The 25,086-nt window shown below is 45.7% G+C and overlaps 1 protein-coding gene across 3 annotated transcripts; it reads left to right on the forward strand.

The window, feature by feature from the left end:
- The first annotated feature begins 3,327 nt into the window (after positions 1 to 3,327).
- Positions 3,328 to 24,361, forward strand: AARS1 (alanyl-tRNA synthetase 1). 3 transcript variants are annotated; one of them, XM_058528257.1, is made up of 21 exons: positions 3,328 to 3,411; positions 6,616 to 6,780; positions 9,444 to 9,632; positions 10,346 to 10,491; positions 11,673 to 11,864; positions 12,380 to 12,524; positions 12,881 to 13,026; positions 13,671 to 13,779; positions 13,935 to 14,085; positions 14,807 to 14,931; positions 15,361 to 15,505; positions 15,993 to 16,171; positions 16,919 to 17,032; positions 18,406 to 18,612; positions 19,124 to 19,308; positions 21,002 to 21,110; positions 21,803 to 21,916; positions 22,547 to 22,666; positions 22,795 to 22,881; positions 23,298 to 23,411; positions 23,811 to 24,361. In XM_058528257.1, the coding sequence occupies exons 2-21, from the start codon at positions 6,637 to 6,639 to the stop codon at positions 23,994 to 23,996; spliced, it is 2,907 nt and encodes a 968-aa protein (XP_058384240.1). In that variant the 5' UTR covers positions 3,328 to 3,411; positions 6,616 to 6,636; the 3' UTR covers positions 23,997 to 24,361. The 3 variants fall into 3 exon arrangements, with proteins under 3 accessions (XP_058384240.1, XP_058384242.1, XP_058384243.1); XM_058528259.1 differs by lacking the exon at positions 3,328 to 3,411 and adding an exon at positions 6,286 to 6,438; XM_058528260.1 differs by lacking the exon at positions 3,328 to 3,411 and adding an exon at positions 6,313 to 6,377.
- Positions 24,362 to 25,086: the final 725 nt, after the last annotated feature.

Below are 25,086 nucleotides of genomic sequence, written 5' to 3' on the forward strand. Positions count from 1 at the left end.
ATGTTAGCTCAGGGCTAATCTTGAAACCGGCAAAATGTTGGCCATTGATGACTAAGTAGCTCGGGTCTAAAGACTAAAGTTTTTTTCCTTTTTGCAGTTACTGGCTATAGCTTTTAGCTGTTTGCCTGCCCATTGTTAACTGTGCTGTTTAGGCAATATGCTATCTGACTCCCACTAGATTCCTATAGATAACGTCTCCTTAAAGCCTGGGTCACCGTGGTAATGGATGTTTGAGCTGTTTTTCAGGAATTTGAACCCCTTGTCCACTTCAGGCTGGTTGAGACCACCCACTCATCAACTGGGCCCACGCAGATGTCCGATAAGTGACCTTTTGACGTCAAGAGGCTAAAAACTCCACCCTCGGGTCATGCCAATGCTGCCATTTTGTGAACATGCGTCCTATGAAGAGGCATGAAGTCTGACTATGCCTGCACAGATCATCAATTACCTCACCTCTCCTCACCTCCAATCATCTATCTCCACATTTCAGACCACCTTGCCCCCTTCCAGATAAATATCCCTAAGTCCCTGTTTTCGGGGAAGTGGATTTGAGACTCATTCTCCTGTTTCCTCACGTGGCTGCCCTGTGATTAAACCCTCTGTCTCTCTGCAATCTCGTTGTTTCGGTGATTGGCTTTCTGGGCAGCGGGCAAAATGACCCTGGTTCGGTAACAATCTTCCTCACAAAAATAAAATAAAATAAAATTGAGATTTTAACATATATATACATATACATATATATTTAACATATATACATATACATATATATTTAATATATATATATACATATATATATATACTACAAAGCTATAGTAATAAAAATAGCATGTTACCACACAGATCAATGGAACAAAACTGAGAGCCCAGAAATAAAACCATACATCTATGGACAGCTAATCTTCAACAAAGGAGCCAAGAACATACAATGGAGAAAGGAAAGTCTCTTCAATAAATGGAGTTGGGAAAACTAGATAGCCACATGCAAAAGAATGAGAGTAGACCATCATCTTACACCATACACAAAAATTAACTCAAAATGGATTAAAGACTTGAATGTAAGACCTGAAACCATAAAACTTCTAGGGAAAAAACATAGGCAGTATGCTCTTTGACATCAGTCTTAGACCAAACTTTTCAGTCTTTTTTGTCTGAACAAATAGGTGCAGAGGCTCATTCTCTAGCGTAGGCCCTTTCTACTCCAAGGGTGATCCCCCAGCGGTGTAGATATCACCTGGGAGCCTATTAGAAATGCAGAATCTCAGGCCCCACTCCAGACCTCCTAAATCAGGATCTGTATTTTAAGACTCCAGGTGATTCCTATTGCACCTTATGGTCTGAAAACAATTATTCAGTCACTCCCATTTGACTTGATAGCAAATAAATGAACATTCTAAGTCTGTTTTATAGATGCTACAAGTAGCTTAGGTGCCATGGCAGAGTTAGATTCTAGGACTACATACTTCCAAAACTAAGTATTTTAGCTGGACTATCTTAAGCCCCTGTTATCTTCCTCATGCCCCAAGGTGGGGTTCAACAATGTTCTATTGCAGATGGGGCCATGTGCACTCTTACCAACAAGCCTATTTGCTTAGCCCAGAATAAGTTAGAAATTTCCTAAAATACACAATTTGCATGTTGCATTAAGATAGCCTTCCTTCTATTACATATCGACATTATCTAAAAGAGAAAAATATCATAGAGGACTGGGTAATCATCTGAATAAATCATGTTCGGGAAAATATGACTTTTGGGCCTCAATTACAATTTCTCTTCATGTGTACTGACCCCCTCACTGGGTGAATGAAAAAAAATTTGTTTTAATCTGTCTCTAATTCTTTCATTAGTGAAGGTGCCATCCTAAAAGCAACCACTCTGGGGGCCGGCCTGGTGGCGCAAGCAGTTAGGTGCGTGTGCTCTGCTGCAGCCGCCCAGGGTTCGCCAGCTCGGATCCTGGGCATGCACCGAAGCACTGCTTGTCAGGCCATGCTGTGGCGGCGTCCCATATAAAGTGCAGGAAGATGGGCACGGATGTTAGCCCAGGGCCAGTCTTCCTCAGCAAAAAGAGGAGGATTGGCAGATGTTAGCTCAGGGCCGCTCTTCCTCACAAAAATAAGTAAATAAATAAAAGCAACCACTCTGCCAACATAGCAAAGTTATTGAGATTACAATCTATATTACTTTGTTTTGAAAGTACAATTTGCACGATTTTGGCTTTCCATTTTAATTATGGTGGCATAGAATTCTGACCCATTTCTCAGATTGTTGAGGCTAAATATGTTATTTTGGGCCCATTTGTCTCGCTTGGTTTTGCCCTCAGCTGTCTTACTTAACCTATGGTGCCTCCATTTCCTCAGCTGTTAAAAGCAGATGATAATAGTAACGTATTATAAGCTTGTTATGAGGATCAAAAGCTTAGATCAGTGCCTGCTGCATACTAAGTGCTCAACAAATGTTAGGTGTGATGATTATTAATGAGTTGCTGTGAACTGGAAAGTTAATTCAAGTGGCTTATTTTTTCCTGGCTTTTGAGCTTGACCTTCTATTTGTATAAGATGCTCTTTTACATAAAAATAAAAATTTTCTGCATTACCTTTAACCCTGTTAAGACCAGTAGCACAATTTTATACCAGAGTATTTGGATATATCAGATGATATAGGTAATAGTGGAATGGTTAAGAGGGTGGGCTTTGGATGTGGTTTGGATCCTGGCTCTGCAACTTACTCTTCAGTGTGAACTTGTGCAAGGCAAGTTACCCCATCTGTAAAAATGGGATGCCAGTTGACCTGCCTCATAGCCAGTTTAAAAATGAAATGAAATGATATGTGAAATGTTTAATACAATACCTCGCATATAAATATTAACTATTATTTTTCAAAGGCAAATGGAAGATCAGATGACAATTCAATTGTCCCTCAACAAGTAAGTTATTTCTTCCACACGAAATCCAAGAAGGTCTGACAAGGACAAATGTATCCATGGCACAACATATCAGCATCTTTGAGGTCTTTATACCATTCCGCAACTAAAATGAGCAGAACTATATATCGAAAGCTGTGACCTCTACTAAATACATGTCACCATTTCCTGCTATTAACCACGTCAACTATTACTTTGTATGCGGAAACCAAAATGTCGGCCTCCGGGAGCCGGCATCCCACCCAGTCACGTGACGTACCCCAGTCCCTTCTTTCCCCGCCATTGCATCAGCCGATTTAGAGCTGCCCACCCAGAAACCGCCTAATAAGCTGATTCGTGCTCGGGTTGATCGGCATGTTGATTGACCAATAATGTCTCGGGGAGGTAAAGCACGGCGGGGCACTTTCCATCGGCGCGCTCTGATTGGACGGGGAGGTGCGCGTTGCGGCCGGCCGTGGCCGGGGGCTGGTGCAGCTGCGCGTCTGTGGGAGCAGGTAAGCGCGGTCTGCTGTCGGTGGGCTCTGAGGGAGGAGTCAGGGACGGCGACCCTTGGGAGGAGCAGGCGGGTCTGGGAGAGTTCTGTGACGCGGCGAGAGCGGCTGGGCCCGGGGCATGAAAGCCAGGCTGCCACAGCGGGCCCGTGGGCCAGGCCCCGCGAGGCCTCTGGAACCCGGGGCCGGAGAGTGGCGTTTTGTCAGCCCTCTGGAGCGCTGGGGGTGGAGAGGGTCGGGTGGCCTTGCTGAGGACTAAGATCTGGGGAGGATCACGTTTGCCATTGATTGCTCGCCCAGAGCTGAGATTTCATCTCCCCTGGTTTCAGTCCCCTAGGGGCGGGCGGTCAAGATGGGTGGAATCCCTCCGTGGGCCATTCCCTAAATTCTTAAAATTAGGCAAGTAACTGATATTGGTCCAGGCCCACCTGGAAGCACTGTGGCGTGCCCCGTCGTGTTAAGCTATTAACTCTTGGAGACAGTCTGCGTTTCCCCATGTGCTTTAAGTTCATTCAGAGTTTGCTGTTAAAGGATTATCATACTTAATCATGAATTACTTATTTAGCAACCTCTGTACTAGATGTTGAGAATATACCGGTAATGGTGAGCAAAACCCAGCCGTGATTCCCACTGGGTTGGAACTTACAGCCAGAGGGGGAGATGGGCATTAAATAAGCCATCAAATGCCTGTGGAAGTTATGAAGGAAGACACCCTGGGGCTGTGAGAATAAAATAGAATCTGATCAAGAAGGAGAAGTCTTGGGACCGCCTGGTGGCATAGTGGTTAAGTGTGTGCGCTCCCCCGGGCGGCCCGGGGTTCGGATCCCCGGCGCGCAGTGACACACTGCTTGTCAAGCCATGCTGTGGCAGCGTCCCATACAAAAGTGGAGGAAGATGGGCACAGATGTTAGCCCAGGGCCAATCTTCCTCAGCAAAAAAAGAAAAAAAAGAGGAGGATTGGCAGATGTTAGCTCAGGGCTGATCTTCCTCACACACACACACACACACACACACACACACACACACATACACACACAAAGGAGACGTCTTCCTTAAATAAGTCTCTTTGGAATTGAGGTATCAAAAATGAGAAATTAACTAGGAAAAGGGGAAAGGGAATAGGGTGGACAGCTTACCTCGCAAATGAAGAGTATGTTGAAAGGTCCTGTGGCTGGAGCCTTACACCCAAAGGCCAGTGTGATTTAAGGTACTCAAGACCTTTCCAGCTCCTGCTGGGAAGTGGAATCTGAGGTCCCTCTTCTGTGCTACCTCTGCACCCCATACAGCCTTCCAGTGTATTTGTATTGAATAAATGAATGAGTGGTGATGGTGACACAGCTGTTGATAGTCCTAGCCTCCATAGGGCTTATCATTCAATATATTGGATCCTTTTACACCATACTGCAGTTAGTTCTGTATGTGACTATCTCCCCATTAAGGGCATGGATTCTCATTCAACTTGGTTCCCAGCACATGGTATGCATTCAGTATGTTGAATGAATAAGCTAAAATGGAGAATTCACGTCTGTTGCAATTTAACTGCTTATTTACCTCAGACAGCCCATTTAGAGGAGGAGCAATGCACATTCTGAAACAGCTATGCTGTTGCTGCTCAGTCAGAATTAGCACTGTAAATTCATTTTTGCCACTATTATTAAGATTCATTGAGAGCCAGGATGAGAAGGGATGAGGAAGAATGTGGTGTGACAAAGTTTCTAAAAACCCTAGCCTTGCCTCCTTAGCATGGACACAAAGTCCTCATCTTTGGGAATTTTAGTTGGCTCTTTGGCTCTATCAGCCAGTGTTTCATCTCTTTTTGCCCAGAGGGCTTTTGTTTGAGTAATGAGTTGATGGAGTGGTGAATAAATCAATTGAAATTGTGGTTAAACATAAATCTGAGAGTCAGAATCTTATGTTCACTGTGTACGTCTTTATTGTATCTTCCTCATAAGAAGGAAGAAAACTTTGAACTGAGTTAAAGTGATAGTGTCCATTCTGTTCCTTTAGGACTTTCCAATTTCCTCTAGGGCTTTCCAGTATACAGATTGCTTCCTAATACAGGGTGGCTTTTGAGCCTGACAACAAGCTGGTGGAGTAGGCAGAGTGGACACTTTTTTACAAGAGTAGATACTTTTTTACAAAAAAGGAAACAAACTGAGGACAAATTGACTTATTTAAGGTTAGAGTCTGGTCTAGAATTCTAGAGACCTTTAGATAATGTTGTGAATGAGATGGTTCCCCTTTTTCTAGACATCCAGTGCTGTATGGCACTACAGCACCATGCCAGTGATTGGTACCCTCCACCAGGGCCTATTACTTCTACCCAACCTGCCTCTCAGAGAAATCGTAATATATGTGAAAGAGCTTTGAAATTGTAAAGTTGTTTTATTTCCAAATTTCCCCCTCTTCTGATTCCGTTGCACTCAGTGAGCTCCAGCTCCTCGGTGTGGCTGCTACATCCTCACTCTCTAGTAATCTAATAGCTGGGAAGGCAATAGTTTACCAGTTGTGGTTCTGGGGGTGCTCAGGCTGGCTAGAGGTAGGCACAATCCTGCTTGCAGGTGGTCCCTCGAACAGATGGCCTGTCCCCAGGTCCACTGCTGCTGACAGTGGCCTCTCCAAGATGTCAGACCATATCTAGAGACCCTGGCTGTGGGGAGAATGGAACGTTGCACAGTTCTAGGCGTGTAAATTAACACAGAGCTGCAAGGGTCCTTAGAGTCATCTAGTATGGGCCCCTCCTTTGTTGGTGAAGTGATGTAGCTCCCTTAAGGACTTGGAGCTAGGACTGGAACCCAGGTCTCTCCTAAGCCTCCCCTCATCCCCATTTGGCTTCTCTGCTGGACCGTAAGGACTGAGCATTTTTATCCCCATTTCCTGATTCCTGGCCTAGAACCTGGCACAGGGGATGCTCCATACATATTTCGGAATGAATGAATACATGAAGAAACCACCTCCTGCTCTGCTTGGTGTGTTGGTGTATTGAACCTATTGTGGTTGGCATGGGAAGGAGGAACACTTGCTGGTGCAGTAAGTTTTGCTTTGAGATGATTTTAGCCTGGGACATTACAACATAGAGGTTTTAGTATCAAACAGCTTACCCATGTCCTGCTTTGGCTTGGCCTGAGACACTAGGAGTCTTTTGTAATGCCTGCGTATCTCTTAGTTTCAATTCCCCTAATTCTCCTTCATTTTTTCTTTGGTTAGTTCTGTAGGGTTACTTTCAAGATGGACTCAACCCTAACAGCAAGTGAAATCCGGCAGCGATTTATAGATTTCTTCAAAAGAAATGAGCACACCTATGTTCATTCATCTGCCACCATCCCATTGGATGATCCCACTCTGCTCTTTGCCAACGCGGGCATGAACCAGGTAAGGATTTTTTCCTTTCCTCATGGCTATTCGTCCACATAGGAGGCAGCAGAGCAGTGATAAAAAGCCAAGCCCCTAGAGTCAGACAGAATCCGGGGTCTGTCACTTACTGTGTGATCTTGCGGAACTTACTTTATGTCGTTGAACCCTTGTCTGTGAAGTGAGGAATAATAATAGTGCCTGTGGCCGGCTCCGTGGGGTAGTGGTTAAGTGCGCGTGCTTTACTGCTGGCGGCCCGGGTTGGGATCCCGGGCGCGCACCAATGCACCGCTTGTCAGGCCATGCTGTGGTGGCGTCCCATATAAAGTGGAGGAAGAAAGGCACAGATGTTAGCCCAGGGCCAGTCTTCCTCAGCAAAAAGAGGAGGATTGGCATGGATATTAGCTCGGGGCTGATCTTCCTCACACACACACACAAATAATAGTGCCTGCCTTTAGGTTGCAGTGAGGAGTAAATAAAATAATGTTAACATAAAAAATGTTTAGCATAGTATTTGAGTAGGCACTCAAACATTAGCTATTATTATCTTTAATTATGGTGAGAGACCTCGATACCTACGGATAAAATTTGTATGCCTCTCAAGAAAAATACAGCCTACATCTAGTCTGTAAAATTTGCCTTTTCTTCCTCCTAAGGAAAAAGCTGTGTTTTATTAGAATCAGCAGGTGGGTTAATATTGCTGAGCCTTGAAGAGACTTGTTAACTCAGCTATTGTGATTTTCCCTCATCTCTTCGGTATCCTTGTTTTTTATTTTAATTTTTTTATAAAATAAGTCAGTTCTTCAGGATTCTTTCAAAGCTTTACTTTCATTCCCATTCAAGGTCATGCACAGTTTTATCAATTTATTTTTTTTTTTAACCCCTTTCTTAAAACTATTGCCACCAATGCCAGTGTAAATCCACTGCTGAAGAAACTTTATTAGTAAGATCTGTGTTTGGGGCAGCCGAACTATAAAATAAATTTGAAAATTTTTTTATTAGAGAAAGAGTTTTCTTGAAATAATGGGAGCATCACAAGTTTATAAAGGAGTTTTTCAATGTGCCTGTGACGTTGAAAACTGTTTCCTCGAATGGAAGTGCATTCATGTAGATGGTGTCCTCAGGGCTTTCCTTTGGTGGTTCTCTTAGAACCCTGCTTAGCCCGGTGGACCCACCAGCCCTTAGGACGCACCTCATTCTGGGATAAGTTGACATTTTATTTTCTCTCAGGTCTCTTTTCTGGCCCAGAAAATTAGAGGCAATGGGAACATTTTCCACCTTGTGTGTCATTAGCTATGAAATTATAAAAATGTTTTCAGTTATATGTGTGAGTCCTATGTGGACACCTGGAATTGGGGTCACTAATTTTAGGTAGACTTTTTCAAGGTGGTGGGTTTTCTGGAACAATGGAAAGGTTCTGTTCTATTCAGGCATAACTAGGCATGGGCTTTGTCTTCTCCCCCATGTACTGACTATACTTGGTAGAAAAACCACGGGAGCCCAATGTCTATAAACATTCCCTGAATAACAGTAACTGTTAGCGTGCATGTAGCCACTTCTATGTGCCAGGCACTGTTCTATGTCTTTTACATATAGTAATTCATTTAATCCTCCCTCTGTACCATCCCACTGAGGCACCGAAAGCTCAAGTAAATCGCCCAAGCTCACATGGCTGGTAGATGCTGGAGCATGCACTTGAATCCAGGCAGTCATTTGCTTAACTTTTGTGCTATATTACCTCTTAATCAGAAATACCTTGATTTTTCTTTGTTTGCTTTTTTTTTTTTTACCATTTTGAAATAGTGTTTATTAGGAATGTGCTGTTTTTCAGGTACTACTCTGCTAGGTACTGGATATACAGAGATAAGTAAGATAGTTTTTGCTTTTAAGGGGTTCATGGTCTAGTGCAGGACTGTCCAATGGAACGTTCTGCAGTGGTGGTAATGTTCTATATCTATGCTTCCCCATGTGGCAGCCACCAGTCGTGTGTGATTTTTGAGCTAGTGAGACTGAGGAACAGAATTTTCCATTTTGAAAAAATTTTAATTAATTACTAATTATTTCATTTTAATTAATTTAATTTTACATAGTCACAAGTGGCTAGTGGTTACCAAATTAGACAGGTCTAGTGGGAAAAATAAGGCAAAGTTACACAAATACAGTGATACATCAAAGTATAACTTGATAAATCCTCAAGGCAAGGTAATACTATCTCCCTACACATCCAGTCATTCACTAAGTTGGGCTGATTTTACTCCTTTAATAGATCTCAAATTTTTTTCTTCCGTATCACCTTTACTACCAAGCCAGCACATCAGTTTTGGAATAAGTTCTTCCAGAAAGATGGTATAGGCCCTGACTGTCAGAGACTTTCGAGGAAGCACAGATTTCACTGCATCAACCTTTAGCTATTATCTCAGATCCGGCAGGCCTTTCTCCGGCACAGGTGGTGTCATTGGCAGTGGTGGGGACTGTTAAGAGAACTAGGACCAGGGAGAAGCCGCTCCAAGATAGGCTGCCTCTGCTGCAGCCTTGTAGGGCTACCTGGCTCTGATGCATTTCTGTATTCCTGACTAATTAAATCATGAACTGAACATTTTGTGCTTGGTCTCTTCCTGCCAGTGTGTGACCACCTGATATACCTGCAGTTCTTTAAAAGTTGAAATGTTCCCTTGCTTTTTTAGTTCAAACCCATCTTCCTGAACACTATTGACCCATCTCACCCTATGGCAAAGCTGAGCAGAGCTGCCAATACCCAGAAGTGCATTCGGGCTGGGGGCAAACACAATGACCTGGATGACGTGGGCAAGGATGTCTATCATCACACCTTCTTTGAGATGTTGGGCTCCTGGTCTTTTGGAGATTACTTCAAGGTAAGCTCAAAGCAGGAGATCCGTTGGGGTTTTGAGCAAAGCGCTCATTTTCACTGAGGGAAATGAGTTCTAATTTTGCTTGTTTTAAAATATGAAATATCATCTAGGAGATTCAGGAATGAAGGTCTTAATTCTAAGACTTCCTGGAAGCAGTACCTATGATTTGATGTGTTCATGTTACATGTGGATTTCTTATATAAATTGATTCTGTGGTGATCATTTCATAATGTATAAATATTGAATCACTCTGATGTATACCTGATACACGATAGGATATTGTATGTCAATTATACTCCAAATAAAAAAAAATTGAGGGGCTGGCCCTGTGGCATAGTAGTTAAGCTTGTGAGCTCCGCTTTGGTGGCCCGGGGTTCATGGGTTTGGATCATGGGCGCGGACCTACACACTGCTCATCAAGCCATGCTGTGGTGGCATCCCACATACAAAATGGAGGAGGATTGGCACAGATGTTAGCTCAGCCACAATCTTCCTCAAGCAAAAAGAGGAAGATTGGCAACAGATGTTAGCTCAGGGCCAATCTTCCTCACAAAAAAACAAAACAAAACAAAAAACAAAAAACGTTGATCCTGAGTTCAGCTGAGTTTATAGTGAAGGTATTGTAGTTTTGTATCTGTATTCCCAGGATCTGGACTTTTTCTACTCATACTAAATAGATTTTGGTTTGGCCATGTTCCACATCTTTCTTTTTGTAGGAATTGGCATGTAAGATGGCTCTGGAACTTCTCACCCAAGAGTTTGGCATTCCAGTTGAAAGACTGTATGTTACTTACTTTGGTGGGGATGAAGCAGCCGGCTTAGAACCAGACCTGGAGTGCAAACAGATCTGGCAAAACTTGGGGTAAGAATGCAACACACATGTTGCGAGTATGGAGGAATAAAATGATTCCTACACTCAGTGCCAGGGTGAGGTCTTATGACTTGAATGCCATTGCCCATTTTGGGATGTGCCTTCTGAGATGGAGGTGGGGGTGACTGGGAGTAATTATCCTTTGGTGCATTCATTGCCTCTTAGTATGCTTAATTGATCATTCTGTTTTTGAAAGCCAACATAAAGAGTCTCTTATTTTTTTGCTTTTTATATGTTTTTAGAAATAATGCATATAATACATATGTTGAAAAATTCAAACTGTATAGAAATGTAAAAAATAGGAAGTGGAAGATCCCTAAGATTAATCATTGTTAATAGTTTGATACCACATATATAGTTCTTTCTACTTAACTGTCTTGTCCGTTAGTACATAGCTTTTTAGTGCACTTAAGTGGTGCTGCTTCTCTTTTTTTTTTTATTACTTTTACTCCAGGTATATTATTCCAATTCATCTTCCCCTTGTACTTGGTGTGAAACCCCTACTTAGTTCGACTCTATAGTCTAAATGTGCTGGGACATTTTGGGTGGTAACATGTGTGAAACTTAAACACTAATCTTCACTTTTTAAATCCTCTTTTACTTGGCTTATGTATATCCGTATTTTATCAAGCAAGCACGATCTTTTTTGAATGCTCTACTATCTAGCAGCTTTCAGCCGAGTCACATATTTTAGAAATGTTTTAATCTTATTAAATTCTTTTGGTATCATTTAAAGGTAAAAGATGACTAAATTGGGGATATAGAGAGGTGACTAAATAATTAGCAACTTTTTTAACACTTGTATTGTCATATAATCATTTTTAAAAATGAAGGAACATTTGCAAAGAACATATTTGCTTAAATTCTGGTCATTCAGCATTAACATTTTTATTTTTGTGTGTTCCTTTCTAGGCTTTATCCATATTTTTGCATATTTTTATTTAGTTATGATTACAGCACATGTATATTTTGTATTCTATAGTAGTCGCTCTTGAGAAGAATCATATTCTGCCTCTTGTGCAGGATTTGTGTGCAGGCTTAGCAGTAGTAATTGCCAAAGAATGGGCCTGCTTTCTAGAAATACATAAGGATCTCCTTTTGTGGTTGATGCAAGTCTGGGCAGAATCCTTGCCAGTAGCTATAACCAGGCTTATCTTCTCTGCTCTGTGCAGGCTGGATGACACCAAAATCCTCCCTGGCAACATGAAGGATAACTTCTGGGAGATGGGTGACACGGGCCCATGTGGTCCCTGCAGTGAGATCCACTATGACCGGATTGGTGGTCGGGATGCTGCACACCTCGTCAACCAGGATGACCCCAATGTGCTGGAGATCTGGAACCTTGTGTTCATCCAGTATAACAGGTGGCCTTGGGGTCCTGCTCTGTTCCTGCTGAGAGCAGCACCTTTCCTTGAGCCGAGTAGAGAAAGAGGAACTCAGCATATGGCTGTCCTGTCATCCTCATTTTTGGGGACAGTGGAGCAGTGCTAAAGCAGGCATTAAAGGCATCATGGGATCTTGTGGCACATCCTTTAAATTTTATTTCTCGAGTTTTCCCTCTGATCTCTGGGATAAAGCTATAAACTAGTTTTATCTCACATAATACCTGCTTAAGGGCTATTCCTGTAATGTCATTTTTCTATGGTTTGGACTGCTATTTTAAAGCTCATTTCTTTGAAACTTGCCTCACTCTTAAATGGATCCCAGGGTACTTCCCCTTCCCTTTCTTCTTCTGCTCCCCTTCTCCCACCACACCAGGCAGAGGTAAATGGCAAATAGTCACAGCCTGCAAACCGTGCTATGTAAATGAGTTTTAACCAGCAGGGAGAGGTACAGCCTGAGTCCTTGTTTCAACTTCCTCTTTCTCTGGATCATGCAGGGAAACTGATGGCATTCTGAAACCTCTTCCCAAGAAAAGCATTGACACAGGGATGGGCCTGGAGCGACTGGTGTCTGTGCTGCAGAATAAGATGTCCAACTATGACACTGACCTTTTTGTTCCTTACTTTGAAGCCATTCAGAAGGTACTGGTCCTATTGCAAACTTCTGTGGAGGTATCCAGGCTGGACTCTTAGCAGTACTGTTAAAGATAAAATAACCATACACTTTGCCAGCTGAAGGTACCTTTGACCATCTGCCAACTTCATTGTTTGTAAATAACATGAGGCTCTGAGCACAAGGCACTGTAATTTGCTGAGTCCAGGGGCCTGGCTAGAGGCTCTTTACTCCTGCTACTATCACCTTTCTTGGGGTTATAGGATGTGGCAAGAGGCTCATCCTTTCTCCTAATGCCCCCTCAGTCCTCTCAGAACTTTCCAGGGTGAAGTCAACACCAGAAGGGCTGCTTCCTGATGAGCTGCTTCCTGCTTTTTATCTGTAGGGCACAGGTGCCCGGCCATACACTGGGAAAGTTGGTGCTGATGATGCTGATGGGATCGACATGGCCTACCGGGTGCTTGCTGACCATGCTCGGACCATCACTGTGGCACTGGCCGATGGTGGCCGACCTGACAACACGGGACGGGGGTAAGTATGTTACGTATGGGGCAGTGTTAGGTCTGACACCATGAGTTTTATGACTCTTTATGGAACTTAAAGCTGTTAGTGTTTATTAGTGTTTTCTTTGTCTTCTACATAGTTGGAGGGATCTCTCTTTTTTATTTTTTTAGGGATGAAGGGAGTTTCAGCTCATGTTAAAGAGTTGCCACTATATTAAATCTTTGCTGCTAATTTACAAGATGATAAGGATTGTATTTAAGGTTGTCTGATAGAATATCCGCAGGGATGGGGTGGTGGTAGGTACTCAGTAGCCCCCAGGCAACTTCATTACTGACAGGCAGGACCTGGGGCTGTGGGCATCAAATCAGCGATCTGGTCTGTATTTCTTGCTTCCATCTCTGGGTCAGCAGAATGTGGTAGGAAAACAAACCAGGGTTACCCCAGGTCATCCTTAATGCGTATTTGTGGGTACGTTACTGAGTTTTATGTTGGAATTAACATTAATGACCTTGGGGAAATGCAAAAAGAAGCAGGCTTAGGATAAAAAAAAGTCTCTGAAAGAGAAAGACAAGAAGTTGGTCATCTTACTTGGGGTAGAATTCTAAAGGACCACTGCAAAACACTAGGCAGGGAATGTTGTCTAGCAGGGGACTGGGTTCTGCCTCTTACAGGTATGTGTTGAGACGGATTCTCCGCCGGGCTGTTCGATATTCCCATGAGAAACTCAATGCCAGCAGGGGTTTCTTTGCCACGTTAGTAGATGTTGTCGTCCAGTCCCTGGTAGGTACCTTTCCCTGCTTACCTCTTCCGTACTAAAGCACATACTGTAAGAGGGATAGGGTGGGAGATAGCATACTGTTAATGAGAATTTCTAGAGCGGTTATGGAATAGTCCCTGGCTTCACTAGGCCCATATCTCTATTTCCCCTTTGCCAGGGAGATGCATTTCCTGAGCTAAAGAAGGACCCAGATGTGGTGAAGGACATCATCAATGAAGAAGAGGTGCAATTTCTCAAGACTCTCAGCAGAGGGCGTCGCATCCTGGACAGGAAAATTCAGAGCCTGGGAGACAGCAAGACCATTCCTGGTAAGCACTGGTTTGTTCCTTTCTCCATGCAGGTCAGTTCATTTTTCTGGAAGAGGCAAGGCCTTTTGACAGTGGACTCCTGTGTCCCAAAGGCTGAGCATAGCTTGCTTAAACTGCTTTTGGTGTAAAATGGGGTTTATAGTAAAGTTATAAAAGTAATACATTATTGTGATAAAGTACTCAAACAATACAGAAGTAAAAAGTGAAAATCCTTTTACCTAAACTCATTTCTCAGAGGCAACAACTCTTAAGAGTTTGATGTATAAGTATTCAGGACTTTTCTCTATTTGCATACAAATGTATATGGGGGGTGTGTGTGTGTGTATTTTTCAAGCAAAAATGGGAACATATGGTATATTCTATTTTGCAACTTGCTTTATTTTTTACCAGACAAGAAAATTAATTCCAAAAGATTTTTTTCTCTACTTTTTATTGAAGTATAATGTACAGGGGGGGAAAGCCTGATGAATTTTCACAAACTTGATGCACTTGTGTTCAGATTAATAAACAGAACTTTACCAGAAGACTTCTTGTGGTAATTCCTCCAGGTCAATTCCAAAAGATTTGATGGATTTTTCTGACAAGTACATAGAACCAATACTGACTTGCCGTGTCTCTTTAATCCTTTCTGTCACTGCCAGCATCCTCCTGGGAAGGGCTTGGGATGGAAAAGAAGGGGGCTGTCCATGTTATTCTGACACAATTCCTTTGTGCTGTGTAGGGGACACTGCTTGGCTCCTCTATGACACCTATGGGTTTCCAGTGGATCTCACTGGCCTGATAGCTGAAGAGAAGGGCCTGGTGGTAGATATGGATGGCTTTGAAGAGGAGAGGAAACTGGCCCAGGTAAAGAATTTGGGGAGTAAGCAGGAAACCCAACACCAACCAAGGCAGGACTTAGCTACAAAGCAAGCAAGAGTTTCTTTCCATGAAAGTCTTTGAAATTCTGTTTTTCCCTAGACCAATGGGTCTCAAGTGGGGACAGTTCAGCCCCCTAGGGGACATTTGGCAATAGTGTTTGAAGACATTTTTGGTTTTTACAACTTGGGGAGGGATGCTACTGGCACCTAGTGGATAGAGGCCAGGGATGCTGCTCAACATCCTATAATGCACAGGATAGCCCCCCACAACAAAGAAATACCTGGTCCTAAATATTAATAGTGCTGAGATTGAAAAAAAACCTGTTCTAGAGCTTTCCATTGGTCATGGTTTAGCAATTTTGAGTTCTTTTTCTTCTACATTAGGGTAACTTATGCCTATTTCTCTTGCTGGCAGCTGAAATCACAGGGCAAGGGAGCTGGTGGGGAAGACCTCATTATGCTGGACATTTATGCTATTGAAGAGCTCCGGGAAAAGGGTCTAGAGGCAACAGATGATTCCCCAAAGTACAATTACCATTCGGACTCCAGTGGGAGCTATGGTATGTTACTGTGTTCATCTGGGGGGTTTCTGAGAGACGAGTCTCAAGATTAGGTCACTAGGATATCTCTGGTAGAAAACCAGCATGCTAAGCCCTTTTGTGGAGTCTCATGGGCTAGCTTCCAAAATAAAATTAGACAATTAGAACCTAAGGATAGCTTGAGAAATAGAATGCAGTAAAAGCCAGCTAAGGGGCCGGCCTCGGTGGCATAGTGGTTAAGTGCGTGTGCTCCGCTGCTGGCGGCCCGGGGTTCAGATCCCGGGTGCGCACCCATGCACTGCTTGTCAGGCCATGCTGTGGCAGCGTCCCATATAAAGTGGAGGAAGATGGGCACAGATGTTAGCCCAGGGCCAGTCTTCCTCAGCAAAAAGAGGAGGATTAGCATGGATATTAGCTCAGGGCTGATCTTCCTCACACACACACAAAAAAAGCCGGCTAAGAATGTGTGAATGAAGTCATTGATCCTGTTTTTCCCCCTTCTGTGAAGTGTTTGAGAGTGCAGTGGCTACAGTGATGGCTCTGCGCAGGGATAAGATGTTCGTGGAAGAAGTGTCCACGGGCCAGGAATGTGGAGTGGTGCTGGACAAGACCTGTTTCTATGCCGAGCAAGGAGGGCAGATCTACGATGAAGGCTACCTGGTGAAGGTTGATGACAGCAGTGAAGATGTAAGCCAACAGTTCTTCCTTGTTAGCCAGGGAGGGGGTCTGAAAAAGGGCTGGGCCTGGACCCGGGTAGCTTTTTCTGGCTCCTCGGTGCTCCCAGCCTTGGGGAGCAGACACCACCGATTTTTGTGTTATGTTCAACTGTCAGTGTTTCTGAAGTTGAGGTTGCTGCTGCTTGTACTATGTTGCTTTCATGGCCCTTAGGTCCCCTTGTAGCAAGATCCTTGTAGCCAGGCTATATGGGTTCATCCTAGGTTCTTCAGGCTCTCCTCATAAGCAAGGAGAGGCAGCTCTGTGGAGGGCAGACATCCTTATAGAAGACTCAGCCTCTAGCTCTGCCACTGCTGACTCTGGTCTTAGATGACCACAAGCCTAGTCTCCTGGGCTTTGAGGTTCCTTACAATGGCTTTAAATTCTCTAAGAGGCTTCTTAATGGGATGAGTATATGTGTATATATTTGTGTGTGTATATATGCATATGTGTGTGTATATATATAAAAATGGTATATGTAATGGTATATATGTAATGGTGCGTGTATATATAACATATAACAGTAATGATGGTAAATATGTATATACATACAGTCTTAGAAAATATATATGTAATTTACATATATAGTTTATATATTTAAATTTATTTACATATCTAAAGAGAATATATATATTCTCTCTGTCTATACACACACACACACACACACACACACGTATGAATTTATTTATTTATTTATTGGTCTCCTCCTTGACTCCTTAGAAAACTGAGTTTACTGTGAAGAATGCTCAGGTGCGTGGAGGGTATGTACTACACATAGGAACAATCTATGGCAACCTGAAAGTTGGGGATCAGGTCCGGCTGTTTATTGATGAGGTGAGTTGCATTATGCTGGTCAGCATTGGATCTGGTTAGTAATCATCTCCTTTTTTAAAAACTTCAGCTTTGGGGCCAGCCTGGTGGTGTAGCAGTTGGGTTCACGTGCTCTGCTTCGGTGGCCTGGGGTTTGCCAGTTTGGATCCTGGGCACAGACCTACACACCACTCATCGGGCCGTGCTGGGGCGGCATCCCACAGAGAGCAGCTAGAAGCATGTACAACTATGACATACAACTATCTACTGGAGTTTTGGGGAAGAAGGAAAAAAGGAGGAAGATTGGCAACAGATGTTAGCTCAGGGCCAATCTTCCTCAAAAAAAAAAATTTTTAAAAATTCAGCTTTTTTGAGGTATAATTGACATATAAAATTGTAAGATATTGAAAGTGTACATCGTGGTGATTTGATATACGTATACGTTGTGAGACGAATTCACCTCCTTTGGCTTTAAATTGGTCTATCATTATTGTCACTCCTAAGTGAAATTAAAAGTAGATTTTTGTAAGTAGAGTGCAAGAGTAAATTTTAGGAGGGATATAACTGAGAGTTAAATCTGTATGTTCCTAAGTCAGACCACAGTGATTTCAGTTGAAATCCTATAGACTCATTTTCATGGATTGCCTTTCCCCAGGTTAACCTCAAATACTTCTTTAGGAGCCAACGATCCTGTATTAATAAAGAAATAATGTTGCATGTGACAGAGCTCCAAAATAACAGTAGTTTAAAACAAGATAGAAATGTGTTTCTCAGTTAAAAGTCTAAGCTGATACAGAGGCTCTGCCCCCACATAGTCATAGGGCCCAGCTTTTCCTTGCTTCTCGCCCTACCATTATTGGTGGGGTGTTGCCCTTTTCATGGTCCAAGAAGCTAGCTATCAGACCCATTTTCTAGGCCAGGGGTTGGCAGACGTTTTTTGTGAAGTTCCAGATAGTAAATAGTTTTGGCTTTGTGGACCATACGGTCTCTATCACAACTACTTGACTCTGCTGATGTAATACAAAAGCACCATAGACTATATGGAAACACATGGCTGTAACTGTGTTCCAATAAACCTTTTTATAAAAATGGACAATAGGCTGGATTTGGCCCACAGGCATAGCTTGCCAACTCCTATTCTAGGCAGTGGGAAGGAGGAAGGGGAGGGCTTGCCCCTTCCCTTTAAGTGTATGCATCACTTCTGCTCACAACCCATGGAGCAGAACTTAGTCACACGGCCACACTTAGCTGCAAGGGAAGCTGGGAAATGTAGTCTTTATTCTGGGCAGCCATGTATCCAGGTATATTCTAATACTCAGGAAGAAGGGGAGAGCAGGTACTGGGGTGACTGGCAGTCTGTTGCAGACCTCTCCAGCAGCCGGCTTTGCCCTTTACAGCCCCGACGGAGGCCTGTCATGAGCAACCACACAGCTACCCACATTCTGAACTTCGCCCTGCGCTCCGTGCTTGGGGAAGCTGACCAGAGAGGCTCCCTGGTTGCTCCTGACCGCCTTCGGTTTGACTTCACTGCCAAGGGAGCCATGTCCACCCAGCAGATCAAGAAGGCTGAGGAGATTGCTAACGAGATGATCAAGGCAGCCAAGGTAGGTTGGATTATGTGTAAGCTCTTGGGTCATGAACCTCACTTCTTCCCACATCATCACTTTCTATCCATGGAGCCTCAGCAGTCCAGATGCTCTCACTTCATTGTACCATAGGCTATCTTGCACACAGATTTGCCTAAAGCAGTGATTCTCATCTGTGCTGGGTAGGGGACAGTGGTGGTGTTCGGTGGAGAGGCCTTAGGGCCTCTGGGGAGAGGCAGAGGTCTTTGCTCCACTCCCTTCTTAGGAAAACCAGAGTTCTTCTAGTTATGTCTGTCATACATACAGCGCATCCATGTAAGATTTGGTTCATAGTTCAACAAAACAGTTGGAAATTCCTATTTTCATCCCCTTGACTTTATATCTGGTGCCTTATTTTCAGGAGGCTCAGGGCACATGATGGGTGGAGCCAGGATTAGAAACCCAGAGTCCTGCCTGCAAGATCATACTCTCCCTGCTGCACCTCCAGAGAAGATCTTTTCTCAGTTTTTTTTCTGTCTTTCCTTGGCAGCCTGTCTACACCCAGGATTGTCCCCTGGCAGCAGCTAAAGCCATCCAGGGCCTGCGGGCTGTGTTTGATGAAACTTATCCTGACCCTGTGCGAGTTGTCTCCATTGGGGTTCCAGTGTCTGAGCTGTTGGATGACCCCTCTGGTCCTGCTGGCTCCCTCACTTCTGTTGAGTTCTGTGGGGGAACGTGAGTACCTTGGGGAGCAGTAAACAGGGTCATGTGTCTTTTATTAATTTGGCATTACCCTTGGGGGATGTGTGTAATAGGCTAGAACAACTCTCATTTTTCTAAGGTTGAAATGAAGTTCTCAGAAATGCAGTTGCCAAACAATATTCCCAAGGATCTTAGCATCCTAGTGCTCCAATCAGACCCCTTAGGGTCTGACATTCCATTTCCTGGGTTTGTGATGAAATGTTCTTCCTAGGAGAGGTTGAAAAAGCTTATCTTAACATCACATAATTGCATGCTCTTGTTCCCTGGGCTGATCCCAACAAGAGGGCCTATGAGTTCAGGATTCAGCAAGGCTGTGGAGTGCTTATCAAGCTTCTGATCTGGTCCTAGCCCCTTTGCATTCCTAGGGCTTCACTTAGCTCCCTTTGCCAGCTTGAGCCGCATCTGGGCAATTCACCCTTTTCTCAGAGCCCCTGAGTCAGGCCACACAGTAGACCCAGTTCACTTGGGTTTGGCGGAGCCACTGGTTTCTGCCAATTGAGATACCTCTATAGCCCTTGGGGTCTTTTTTTTTTTTTGTGAGGGAGATCAGCCCTGAGCTAACATCCTTGCTAATCCTCTTTTTGCTGAGGAAGACTGGCTCTGAGCTAACATCTATTGCCAATCCTCTTCCTTTTTTCCCCAAAGCCCCAGTAGATAGTTGTATGTCATAGTTGCACATCCTTCTAGTTGCTGTATGTGGGACGCGGCCTCAGCATGGCTAGAGAAGTGGTGCGTCGGTGCACGCCCGGGATCCGAACCCGGGCCACCAGTAGCGGAGCGTGCGCACTTAACTGCTAAGCCACCGGGCCGGCCCCCTTGGGGTTTTTTTGAGACAGTCATGGTGGCCTGGGAAGTTCCAGCTTCCAAAAGAAGCTTGGTGAAAAGAATATTGTTAAGGCCATGGTAGAGCCGTTTCAGGGCCTCCTGAGGCCTCAGGCAAGCAGGGAATGGGTGGGCATGTGGAGGGTTGGGTAGGGATCTGGGAGATCACATTCCAGGCCTCCCTCTGCCCAGCTAAATTGGCCTTCAAATGAGTCCCACTTCTGCCTTAATATCTCTTTACATGACACTCTTTAGAGCACAGGAAACAGCTTTCAAAGACTATACCACCTTCACAGAATCACTGTGAGAGTTAATGAGCATTTGAGGTTCTCTGAGCAACTGGAGAATAAAACCTGTTTGTTTAGGGGGTTGTGGTAAGATTTTAAAGGTAATCTCCAATATTCTCAGCCAGTGAGCAGGGATAGAAGAATATAGCTTTTGTTCTACCAAAGACAAAAATGTGAATGAATGTAGAGGCTGCCAGTAGTAATATTGTATGGGGTATTAGGGATTACAAAGCACTTTCATTTGATCTCGTTTGATTTTCACATCTGTCCTGTGAGTGAGAATTATCCCCATTTTATACCTGAGAAAACGGAGGCTCAGAAAGGTTGTGTCTTGCTCAGTGTCACAATGCTCTCAGCCCCAGGCCTTCTCTGACTCTCTTCCCCTTCCTAGCCAGAGCTGTATTCTGAAATTCCATTTTCCCACTGTCCCTGGGGAAGCTTCCCTGGGAGCAACTACTTCACAGGGCTTGTGCCCCCTAGCCAAGGGCTCCCAGGCTGCGGTAGGAGGCCAGGGCCCTGGGCTTCCTCATCACCATGGACTTTGTGTTCTGCATCAGGCACCTGCAGAATTCAAGTCATGCGGGAGCTTTTGTGATTGTGAGTGAAGAAGCTATTGCCAAGGGCATCCGGAGGATTGTTGCTGTCACAGGTGCCGAAGCCCAGAAGGTGAGCAGATCAGGCTGGTTTGTGGCTTATTTGAACAAGGGAAGAGGAGCCCAGTCTGCAAGTCCATAGTGCAGACAGTTATGTGGCTGCTGCAGTCAGAACTGCAAGTACAGTACTACCCTCGAAATATCCTCAGTTACCCCCACCTGGCAGGAGAAAGCCACCACCACACAAGACTTCCGAGCTATCTTATGTTTAATCTTTAAAAATATATGTAAATTCTGCCATCTATTCCATAATATATCCTTGTGTAGGAGGGTCAGCCATAGTTTTGCTGTGGCTTCCGCTGCCCCTAGCACTCACCCACATCTCCCTAGGGGTACGTGCCTAATTTGAGATGCGTGGAGGACAGAATCAGTTGCTCCAGGGGTGGGGACTATGGCCTGTGCCTGATGCGTGCCGAAGCCTGAAGGGGGGTGATTTCATGGGGTAAGAAGGGCTCCTGACTCACAAGTTCTCGGTCACTCCCTGAACCTGAGTTAGTGCAGCCTTTCTGCTGACCAGGCGTGAGGTAGGTGCCTGGGGCATGAGGCTGCCAACACTTGCTCTCTGAAAGAAGAGAAGCTTCTCATGTCCTGGGGTGTGTTGTTCTGTAGCCTGCCATTAGTGCTTGCCACAGTTGTTTACAGACAGAATAGTGAGCTGAAAGTTACCTGACCTGGACTTGACAACGCTGATTATCCCTCTCGCAGGCCCTCAGGAAAGCAGAGAGCTTGAAGAAATCTCTCTCTGTCATGGAAGCCAAAGTGAAAGCCCAGACTGCGCCCAACAAGGACGTGCAGAGGGAGATTGCTGACCTGGGTGAGGTAGGGGCAGCCTCCCTCTCTCCCTCCTGAGTCCTCTGAGTGCCGGGTCCTAGGTCTGATGAATCAGAAATTCCCTGTTCTTGAGGAACTCTCAGGTCCTGATTCTCACTGCAGTGGGCCTTTGGACTGACTGCTGTTGTCCTGCAGCCTTGCAAAGGGGACTCCATGGATCCTGGCCTATGGACCCCTGAAACCTCCTGCTACCCCCCATTACCGATGGCAGGAGAGCCCATTCCAAGCATGAGTGGGCACCGGTATAGAGAGTTGGGGGAGGTGCCGTGGGTGCCCACTGTTTCCAGGCCTCATGGTGTTTGTTAATATTCAGGGGCTTCCTGTTAGCCCATCAAAGGCTGTGTTCACTGCCTGCTAGGGGCCAGGTTTTATAGGGGATCCCAGCTCTCTTTATTCTGCCCCTTTCTCTCTACCCCTTGTTAAAACTATTGCAGTTGCTCATGAAGTGACTGCTCTCAAGGCCAGTGGGTACCTTTTTCTTCTCTGTTTTCTCTCTCCTTCTGGATACTAGTCAGGGAGGACTCTGGTATTCAAAGCCAAAGGCATGGAGTGGGCTGAAGCCTCACATCCTTGCTCCTTGTGGTCCAGAACCCAGTGGTATTCTCGTTCTGGTTCCAGGCCCTGGCCACCGCAGTCCTCCCCCAGTGGCAGAAGGATGAATTCCGGGATAATCTCAAATCCCTGAAGAAGATCATGGATGACCTAGACCGGGCTAGCAAAGCTGATGTCCAGAAGCGAGTGAGTCCTGGCAGTGCTGGTGGCTGGAAGGGAGGATTTACCCAGCAAAGGCTATGCAGACTGCTCTCTGGGTGTCGGAGTCTGGGCCTGTGACCTGAGGCCTCTCTTCTGGACTTCCTTCCTTGCAGGTGTTGGAGAAGACAAAGCAGCTCATTGACAGCAACCCCAACCAGCCCCTTGTCATCTTGGAGATGGAGAGCGGTGCCTCGGCCAAGGCAACCTAGGGGCTGGGGCTCCAGACACCGCTCTGCGCCTGTCCACTGCTTGTCGCCTTTTCTCAGGGTCTCATCAGCCCTCTGGTGGCTGAAGTGTGAGCTTTTGTGGCTCTGAGCGGAGTGGCTGCCTGAGGGCCCACTCTGGGATTGAGGTCAGGCCGAGCCCTGGAGAGATCTGGTGGCTGGAGAGCTATGGCTCCTGGAGGTAGAAGGCAAACCTCAGAGGCAGAGCGTGGGCAAGGCCTGTACTTGGGTCCTTCTCCATACAGGCTCCTGGGCCCAGCACCTGCTCTTAGAAGGGGGTGGGCGTGAGGGGTGGGGGGTGCTCTGAGAACTGAGCTCCGCAAACTCGCTGCACTTGTGGAGAGCATGACTCCTCCCCAGGGCCATGGTCTGACACCAGGTTCTCCCCGCAGGCCCTGAATGAAGCCTTGAAACTCTTCAAGACACATTCCCCTCAGACGTCTGCCATGCTCTTCACAGTGGATAATGAAGCTGGCAGGATCACGTGCTTGTGTCAAGTCCCCCAGGTCAGAATGCCCCGCAGCCTTGTGCCAGTGGGAAGTGGTGTCTGTAGCTTTTCTGAGGGAGCTTGGTTTTTCTTACCGTTGTTTGCCAAGACCCGTGTATGTTTGTGCAAGCCCTGTTACACATGCCCACCTGTGTGTCACCTTCTCCGGCATCCCTTACCCTGAGGCCCTCTTCTTGGTGGATATGTTTAACTGTGTTGGCTGCTACCTGGCTTTGCCATTCAGTATGCCTCGTCCTGGCTGTGGTACCAGCTGTAGGATCTGTGTCAATGTTGGCAGCATCACCTAGCACAGTAGTGGGTGTCTGTCTACCCCATCCTTTTGCTTTCTCTCACCTCTCCATGTCTCCCTTAATCCTGTCCTCTGCCCTGACTCCCACATCCCCTTCCTGTCTTCCAGAATGCAGCCAATCGGGGTCTGAAAGCCAGTGAGTGGGTGCAGCAGGTGTCAGGCCTGATGGATGGCAAAGGTGGTGGCAAGGATGTGTCTGCTCAGGCCACAGGCAAGAACGTGGGCTGCCTGCAGGAGGCGCTGCAGCTGGCCACTTCCTTTGCCCAGCTCCGTCTGGGAGATGTAAAGAACTGATGGGGGGGACAGCTTCCACTGGGAAGCGTTTCCCCTTCACTTAGGTGCATCCGTCCAGCCAGGAGCTCTCCCTCCACCACAAGGACATTTGAATCTTGGGATCTTTAAACAGCGCCATCTGTCTTCCTAACCCAGCAGTAACTGGAACTTACCTAGGAGCCGGCCTGTGACTCCATGCTCACATTACATTTCTGCCCTGAGCCCTCCATGTCAGCGCCATCTGTCTAGAACCACTACTCCAGGATTGCTATTTATCATTGTCATGCTCGTGTCTATAGATAGTTTTCCGTAGACCTGAGGCTCTGGGTCTGCAGGGAGGAATCATTTTTACTGCAAAGAATAAAAGGACCATGTGCAATACTTGATGATGCTGTGTGATCTCTAACCCCCTGCCACCGCCCCCCCCCCCCCGCCAGCCAATAGGTGCCCCCTGTGTATCAGCGTGGCTCCCTGGGTGTCTGTGGAATAAATGCTGTGGCTCCAGCTGGCTTCTGGTTGCAGTCCTCCGCCTAGCCCAGACCCAGACCCCTGAACTTTGGGAACAGCCCCTGGGATTGCCTCAAGACGTTTGTGGAGGTGGCCCTCAGGACAGGTGGGGTCAGGTGGAGAGAAACATTAATCGTTCAACAGAAGATGATCCCCAGGGTTACTGGAAGCAGAGAGAGGCTCCTTTCTTGGAACCTCTCCATTTCTTAGGCCTGTGTCCCTCTTCTTCTTCCTTTTGATGTTGAGGTCGGGTGTGAGGCCAGAGGCGTTCTCTGGTACAGGAGGTACTGGGGTGCATTAGTTGCCTCCCTTCCATTGACTGCCCCATCATTCCTAGTTCTTTGACCCAAACATGGACAGTGAGCATGAGACCCTGCCCTGGCCCTGAGTGCATTCACCCAAGTCTGAAGACAGTGGGTTTGGAGACAGTAGTTTGAGGGGAGGTTAAAGGTACCGCTTGCCTGTGCCAGCTCTGGCTGATTTCATGTCCCCGGGGTAGAACAGGCCAGCCCTGGGGCCCAGGGTCCCTCTCAGCCCTGCTGATGTGGAGGGAGAAGGAAAGGCAGGTCTATGCTGGGAGCAGCAGCAGAGAGCAGCTGTCACA

Source organism: Diceros bicornis, chromosome 32 (genome assembly GCF_020826845.1).
Source record: "Diceros bicornis minor isolate mBicDic1 chromosome 32, mDicBic1.mat.cur, whole genome shotgun sequence".
In the NCBI taxonomy this organism is placed as follows: Eukaryota; Metazoa; Chordata; class Mammalia; order Perissodactyla; family Rhinocerotidae; genus Diceros; species Diceros bicornis.